Source organism: Sturnira hondurensis, unplaced genomic scaffold (assembly GCF_014824575.4).
Source record: "Sturnira hondurensis isolate 20B ecotype Veracruz unplaced genomic scaffold, ASM1482457v3 Scaffold0000867, whole genome shotgun sequence".
Lineage (NCBI taxonomy): Eukaryota > Metazoa > Chordata > Mammalia > Chiroptera > Phyllostomidae > Sturnira > Sturnira hondurensis.
Window position 1 is genome coordinate 1830032 of NW_028073498.1, and position 8182 is coordinate 1838213.

Consider the following 8182-nt stretch of genomic DNA (forward strand, 5'->3'; position numbering starts at 1 on the left):
CAAAGATTTTAGTTACTTATTTGGCACCAGAACTTAACTTGGACTGGCACGAGGCTGTTTATGGCTCTATTTCCGTTTTCGTGATATTCATAATATTCTTACATTTTAATAAACATAGTAGGGGAAACATTAGTGTTTCTGATTACAGGGTATTGTACCACACCCATATTATCTGCATGTTATCACTTTTAAACCCCCCCAAAAGCCCATCTGGCCCCTGGGTTTTAGAGAAGAGTTGGGCAGCCATGTAGTTCTCATAGTAGCCCTGTAAGGGGAGGCTCTTAATTAGTTTGGGAAGTGAGGGGCAAAAAGGTGACAACTACCTGAAGTCACGGCTCTCAGGGGCAGAGCCTTTTGAACCCCGGACTGTCCAACCCCAATACCAAGCTCTTAACCATCACAGATTCTTTAGGGGGAAGGAACTAATGTTGTCTGGCATAAGTCAAGGAGGGCCTTTATTCCATCAGCAGTGGGGGAGTTCCTGAGATTCTGCGTAAGGGGGGGGGGGGGCGGCGGGCGATGAGGCAAGGCACTGTGGGTGTGTGCTCTGCCACCTGCCATCTGCAGAATGGACTATGATGCCTGGCCAGAGGACTGTCACAGTAATCCATTCATTTAAGTCCTATGGTACGAGTCTGTTTTAATCACAGTAAAGAGATAGCCTAATACTTCTAATAGGGGAAGGAGATTAAATGAACCCTTTAAAGCAACCGTCACCGTATTATCAAGAAGATAACTTAGATTGGTTGCTCAGAGGCCCTTTAGGTGACTTTGAAGCTGACTTGAATGACAAAGGGAAGTTAGCCAGTGTAAAAGCCCAGAGGTGGAAGAACCACCAGGAGGCTGGAACCACAGGAAACTGCAAAGCAGGACAGCGTGCCAGCGTGCCGTGGGTGGTGGAGAGGCAGCGGGGGAGGGTGTGGTGCAGGGACTGGCTCAGTAAAGGACGGCTGGTGGTTGTTTCCCACTGTAGGTCAAGGCTGGTTCTGTGAAGCAGGAGTTTGAGAAGCAAGACGAACTGAAGCGCTCTGCCATGAGAGCAGTGGCCGCCTTGCTGACCATACCAGAGGTGGGGAAAAGCCCCATCATGGCTGACTTCTCTTCCCAAATCAGATCCAACCCCGAACTTGCTGCCCTCTTTGAAAGCATCCAGAAGGATTCTGCTTCAGCCCCCGGCACAGACTCAATGGAGCTCAGCTAGTCCTACCCCAGCTGCTGTATGGGCCCTTACTCAAGGGCAGGGGGCCCACTTAAGCCAAAGGCTCAGACTCACTTTCCCACCACCTAAGGCCACTGGCTTTTACTTACAAACTTGCATTTCCCTGGGGGCCCCCTGTTCCTGTGTGGGGCTTACAGTGCCTTCCCCAGGGACCCTGACTCACTGGCCCCCAACCTGAAGCTGTAAGGCTGCCAACAGTTGGGCCCTTTAACTCAGGACAGTCATTCAAAACAATAGGGCAGAATCTTCCAAGCCTTTCACACTGGTTTGTCTGGTTTCTTCAAGCTGGGGAGGCCCTGCCTCACAAAATACTTAGTGTTTAGTTTAGACACACTCTGTGCTCACAGCTGTGAGAGGTTAGGGGGCAGCAGGCTGGCCTTTCTTCCCACTAGTGTCACAGATTTGTCACACCACTCGCATGTTTTCAATTCATGTGACCCAACATATCAAAAATTAATACTTCGGCTGAGCATCTTAAAAATTCAGATACTTCTGAGTTATTCACATTTTAGAATTCAAAAAAAAATTTCTAATTGATAGGAATGAATCAGAAATATTTACCTGCAAGGGGGAAGAATGTGGGTAGAGAATGAGAGCTAACGTGGTTTTCCAATTTCAGAACTCTTACGCAGCAAACCGAGAAACAGTAAAGCAGGCAGTACAAGCCATGTTTCACTCGCCCGACCTAGGCGTAAGCAGTTGGTTTGTGTCCTTCTAAGGAGGGTTTTGAACATGTCCTTTTTAGTATCAAGAATACAAAATCAAGCAACAGGCCAAAGAATTTTCTGTGCTGTCCCAGGTTAATAAAGGAGAGACCCTAAGTTACCACTGTTTTCTCTACACAATTCCTCTAGTCAGTAGTCACACCACCTATCAGCACACGTCCCGCGTCAGTTTAAAGAAATAATGAAAGCGACCAATAATTAATGTTTCATACAAGGTCTTGAATAGGAGGCAGTCAACGTGTCAGAAAGACACTTTATCTGCTGACACTAAGAGGCTTAAGCCTAGGCATGGCTAGCACACCAAGAAAATTTTAACCAGTGTTATTTCTGGCTCAGTTGACAGATGGCAAAAAAAAAACCCTGCCTCACTCTGGTCTATACTAGAGCAGTGATTTTGCCTAGTCAGACACTGACCTCTTTTCCTCTAGATCATCAAATAAAAATGACAACAGCCAACACAATAGCCATCCAGTATGAATGAATCAAAATTATGCCTGTATTTTGTCAGATGAGCAGAAAACATTTTTTGATGTGCTAGCTTTAGTGTGTGCACCCTGATGAAAAGGGTTGAAGATCTCTGGAGTACCACATGCCATATACCACGTGACCTACACTGCCACTTAACACTATTTCTTGGAGCATCATAACCTTAGAATTAAAAACAGCTAGATTTGCCCTGGCTGGTGTGGCTCAGGTAGTTGGAGCATCATCCCGTAAACCAAAAAGTGCTGGTTTGATTCCCCATTGAGGCACATGCCTGGGTTGTGAGTTAGGTCCCTGTTGGGCACACACAAGAGGTAACCAATCAATTCTCTCCCTCCCTAGCCCCGCCTTAAATTGATGGGCATGTCCTTGAGTGAGGATTAAAAAAAAAAAAGCTTCTTTCTAGCAATTATAGGCCCAATTATCACCACTTAAGAATCCCACACCCGTGGAAATTAGGCCTGGAGCAGCAAGCCAGGGGAGTTCAGATACAGCAAACTAAAAGCCATCCTCAAACATCCAGGACTGACCACATGTAAAGGCATGTGTGTGTCATCCTGTTATATTTTTGGACAGAAGCTATACAGTGCTATTTTAGCACCAAGGAAGAATTTAAGGAAGAAAGAAAGTGGCCTGGATCCTTTTACATGTTTTCTCAATCTTCACAAGAACAACACAGGGTACCTGTCATCCAACTTTAAAGTGAGGCTAAGAACAACTTCTTGCTATTAGATACAAAGTCCTTCAATTGAGGGTCTCAGAACCTACCTTGGCCTAAGGGCCAAGTCTTCCCTACCCCCAGCTGGAACAGACCACGGCTGGTTTGGGCAATTGAGGCCAGTGCCTGGAGAAGCATCAAGTATCCTCTATAAATCCCTTCCACGCGGCAGATTCTGGAGCATTAACAGGCAAAAGAACAATCTCTGTGACAAGCTGTCAAAGAAACTGGCAAGTAAAATCAAGGGCGGAAAAGCCAGATGGCAGAATTTTAAGGTTTTATTAACACAAATACAATGTGCACACAATCTGTCTATTCATTTTCCTCACTGCGCAGCCTGGCATTGGGATTGGTGACTCTGATGGCCAGCTGGGCTGCTCTTTCCACAATGGCTTTGCGGTTCTTTGAGGAGACGTTGTGAGCAATCTCAGCACAGTAAGATCTGAAAGAAAAGCCGTAAGTAGGTAAGGAGCAAGCCAGCCTAGAACATATAGTTCAGTGTGTTCCACTGGGGAAGCAACGGCTTTGGCCACTTCACCTGCAGAGCAGCCACAGCACTGAGGGAAGAGGGTGCTATAGTATCTGCATATTCCAAATCCTAGGATACTACCAAGGCTCTTAAAGTGTCCGGTGCCACACACACACACACACACACACACACACACACTCACACACACTCACACACTCTCTCTCTCTCTCAGTCCCCTCTTATTTACTCCTCACAGTAGCCCTGTAATCCTGGTATTGCCTCTGTATCACGGACAAGGAAGCCAAGGACCAGAGGTGGAAGTGAATTTTCAAGACCACATATTCAGCAATGGACAGGGCCAGGATGGCTCAGCCCCAGACTCCATGTTCAGAAATTCTGTCTTTATAGCCATCCGCTCAACTCTCAGGGAGCTTGGACTTGCTTGTGAAAAGTTTTGGAACTGCAAGTAGCAGAGCAGACTCCAACGGTGTGACTAATCCAAGGGGTCCCTGATCCAGACCATAAACACTTACTTGTTCAGCTGCTGCAGATAAAATCCACGGTAACAGTAACACTGCCGCAAGCCACCCAGCGAGAACACCTAACATTTCCTGAGCACATGTGCACTAGGAGCTGGCCTCACCCCCAATTTGATAACTGGTCTAATGGACACTTTTCAGCAGGGAGGTGATCTGAATCCATACAAGATGGATTAGGAAAAGGCATAACCCCTGGAGGATTTCAGCAAAAAAGAGAAGACTGGAAGGAGTTTGACCAAATAAGGCAATAGGTACACATAGTTCTTTTTAAAGACCTCTGTTAAGAAAATAGCTTAACAGTGTGATGAGCAAAATGGATAAAAAAATTGTTTTATATAAAGGAGTCCACTCAAGCTCAAAGTAGCTACATTTTAAAATGTCTCCATAATCTTTGTTTTCAAGAAGACTTAAGTTGTATTACTGTCTTTTTTTTTTAAAAAAAATCTCAGGTCCTTGTCTATTTCTATTTAATGACCACAACCACACTGTACATATTTTAAAGACTTTCCCTGCTGCTTGGGCAGTTTCCACACATGACAATTTTTAAATCTGTAACATTCCATTCAGCGCTGCACTCCTATCACCCACCAACTATATTCACAATTGTTCAATTACTCTTGCAATGATTAGCCTATAAAGCTTCCCTGTTTTTTAATTATTTAGTTTTTAAAGACTTTTGGTTCACAGGCCTGCACTCAATCCACTGAGCTACACCAGCCAGGGCTTCTTTTTAATTATTTAAAGACAAAGGCCCAGAAATGGAACTTTTGGATTAAAAGTTACGGACTCTTGATGCTGCATTTGCAGCACAGTCGTTTTTGCTACACCACGTGTGGAAGGCTGCATCGTTCTGTCACAATCCTCTATCAACCTACTCAGTGCAGTTTGGGCATCTACCATTATTAATCCCTGTGCTCATCCTTTCTACAGAAAATTTCCAGCATTTCAATGCCTGGTTAAATCTCCAACCTAGAAACTCAAACAAAAATGGTTTCATTTTGATTATTGTCTTCAATTGCTATACCTTAAAGACGTTTGTAAACCTGTACACACAGATGCGACCAGCTGTGTCTACATCACTTGCCATCAGCCATCTTTTCTCAACCACTGCCCTTGTTTTGGCCTAAACCAACCAAAAAGTCTCACAAATAGCTCACCAAGTGTCTGACTTTCTTAAAATAATGAAAGCAACACTGTAACCCCTCCACGCACTCTTGCACCTATACAACTTTGTCTAAGTACCCTGTGTCTGCAGCCTGCCTTCTTTCCCCGACCCTGATCACACTGAGCTCTAAATCAGACAGCAACCCCTCCATTACTGCAGCATTCTGAAGAAGCATGTGGCCAGTTTAAGTGCTCTTTAGGTCTGAGGCTATCCCCCACATAAAGCAGTGTTCTGGGCATGACTGCAAGTCCTTCTCTTTCCAGATCTTGGGTCTCTACAACTTTTTAGGACAAATCATAGCCCCTGCCCCCATTTTGAAGTCCCCAACAAGCATTCACTAAGCTCCTAAGACAATATACAATGTCCCCAAATGCATTCTGAGAGGTCTGGAGTCCCTCACAGAAATGCTCAGAGATCCACACTTCTGACATTGGAACCCCCAGACGGGATCCAACTCACTTGTTGCACATCAGCAGCACTTCAAGCTCCTTGACGTTATGGACCAGGAACTTTCGAAAACCACTGGGCAGCATGTGCTTTGTTTTCTTGTTGCTCCCATAACCAATGTTGGGCATCAATATCTGGCCCTTGAATCTTCTGCGCACCCTATTGTCAATGCCTCTGGGTTTCCGCCAGTTCCGCTGAAAGAAAACACACAGGTGGGTTAGTGTCTGTGCGGACTGCCAACTCTTCCTTCTGGAGGAAAAAACAGGAACCAAATGAAAAGAAAACATGACAAACAGTAGTTGTCTTTGGGTAACAGAATTTCACTACTTATATATTTTTTTTGAAGAAAAATAGGCTCCTGTATCTGCACACAGACACACACACACTCTCGTGCTCCAGGAACACAGACCCATAACCACTCCTAAGGAAAGGAAAAGCAGACCACACACCAATGGAACGCGAGGGGATTGTGCACACAGCAAGATGAAGAGCGTGGATTTCAATACTGCACTCAAGACCCAGGTTTTTCATCTATAAAACAAGGATAATTTAGCTCTCAAAGCATCATAAGGCTACCTGAAATATGACACAAATATAAGCCTCGAGATACTCAGAACAGCCAAGTCCAAGTGTGCCTTGTTATTTAAGTTTCAATTTACACATCAAGAGGCTGACTGCCATAAGTGCCTGGGTTTCTATATTACAAGTGAGCTCTTTTCCACCAACCAGACTGGTTGGTTTGTCTGTCCAAGGTACTCCTCTAGGAGATGTCAAAAATCCAGCAGCCAATTCAGGAACCCTTTTCTTCATCCCATCACACGTTTCCATTTCCACCCCAGGACCATATACCTTAATTTTGACATAACGGTCCGACTGGTGCCGAATGAACTTCTTGGTCCTCTTTTTGACAATCTTGGGTTTCACGAGGGGTCTGAGGGCTGCCATGGTGCCTTCAAAAGAAACAGATACTGTGAAACAAAAAACAGTGCCAGAAGGAGGCGTTCCTCACCCAGAACTTCAGCATTGTTGCAGAGTGTCTTCCAATCACCAGCTACAGAGCAAGCGGGGAATGGAATGGGTACCTCTGCCAGGCTTGTTTTCCCTCCTGTCTCCGAAGCTGGAAGAATATTAGCCATTCTCCAGACGCGATCCTGGGAGGTTAGGAGTCACCTCACTTACTCAACAGCCAAAAGAGAATGCCAATAGCTGACTTAACACAAACTGGACCTCAAAGGTTCTCGGCCTGCAAAGGGGCAGCAAATCCCACTTCACCAAGTATCTGAACCCCCCATGTGGCCCAGTTTCATTCTAGTTATTTAGGACTTTGACAAACTACACCAACTGGAGTTCCTTTTCGCACCTGTCAAAATGGAGATGCTCTCGCGCATTGAATACCTGTAATGCCCAGACCAAAGGAAACATTAAGTAGAAAAACCTCTAGACGTGCATCTAGATGTACCTCTAAAATGCCTCTGGGTTTTTGAACGTACCTTTCTATACCTGCACATGAGCTCATGTTACCTTTCTCAAGGTGTCCTCAATAGCCCTCTTTACAGCCTTTGCTCTCTTTATAGCCTTCAACTTCCTTGTTTAGCACACAGTAGGTACTCCGTGAATGACATACGCTCACCCCCCAACCCCTGCGCCATGATTTCCTCAATGACAAGAATACAGTTTCAAACTCCCAGAGATCCTATCAGAACTTCTGGTAACCGAACCGGTTTTTGGGGGGTACGGGGAGGGGGGCATTCCCGCCGCAGCAGTAACCACGGCCAGCAAGTAGAGGGGCGCGCCGGGCAACAGGTTCAGGTTTTTTTTATTTCTATACCACGTGGGCAGATATCGTCGAAATAATCTGACGATTTGAGGCCCGGCCAGTGAGGCCGCAACCCCCGGATCACTCCAAGTCCCGAGGAGCCTCGGCAGTCTGGGACCAAAGGGGGCTGACCCCAGGCGACCTCCGCAGGAGCGCAAGCGGCCCTAATAAGAGAACCTCCATTACCAGCCAGATCACTTTGCTCCGTTCCTATACGGGCTCCAGCAAGGCAACAAAGACAATACCCACCGACACGACTGCTTGGAAGGACAGGCCTCCTCACTAGGGGGCGATGAGGCTTAGTGGAGACCGCACAGACACAGATGTTCAGTGATTAAAACTCACCAAGTAAGAGATGGCTGCCACCTCCGTAGGCAGCGCCGAAGAAGAAAGAGGAAGCCGACACGCGAGGTGTGTGCGACTTGACCTCTGGGTCCTGGCAGGAAAAAGGAGAGCACTTCCGGCTCTTGGTCATTCAAAAAATAAATAATAGTCAGAGAGATAATACTGAAAAAAGTCTAGAGTTACTTTTTTCTTAGACATTAATATCCAGGAGTAGTCCTGAAAATTTTCCTACCTGCTCTTGGGAATATGTAGAATG

General features: G+C 45.8%; 2 protein-coding genes and 1 non-coding gene across 6 annotated transcripts in view; 1 reads left to right on the forward strand and 2 right to left on the reverse strand.

Moving 5' to 3' along the window:
• Positions 1–2047, forward strand: part of CAND2 (cullin associated and neddylation dissociated 2 (putative)) — a 33102-nt gene extending 31055 nt beyond the window's left edge. For all 3 annotated transcript variants that reach the window (XM_037050938.1, XM_037050958.1, XM_037050948.1), the window contains one exon: positions 974–2047. In XM_037050938.1, coding sequence (XP_036906833.1) covers positions 974–1201 — 228 coding nt within the window. In that variant the 3' untranslated portion in view covers positions 1202–2047. The remainder of the gene's footprint in view (positions 1–973) is intronic.
• Positions 2048–3385: 1338 nt separating this feature from the next.
• RPL32 (ribosomal protein L32) lies at positions 3386–8008 on the reverse strand. Of its 2 annotated transcripts, none has more exons than XM_037050978.1 (4): positions 7927–8008; positions 6615–6715; positions 5778–5959; positions 3386–3587 (listed from the first exon to the last, which is right to left on the reverse strand). In XM_037050978.1, the coding sequence occupies exons 2-4, from the start codon at positions 6708–6710 to the stop codon at positions 3458–3460; spliced, it is 408 nt and encodes a 135-aa protein (XP_036906873.1). In that variant the 5' UTR covers positions 6711–6715; positions 7927–8008; the 3' UTR covers positions 3386–3457. The 2 variants fall into 2 exon arrangements, with proteins under 2 accessions (XP_036906873.1, XP_036906864.1); XM_037050969.1 differs by lacking the exon at positions 7927–8008 and adding an exon at positions 7831–7894.
• LOC118991012 (small nucleolar RNA SNORA7) lies at positions 6787–6926 on the reverse strand. The gene has a single exon (XR_005067333.1). It is a non-coding gene; the product is annotated as a small nucleolar RNA SNORA7 (small nucleolar RNA).
• Positions 8009–8182: the final 174 nt, after the last annotated feature.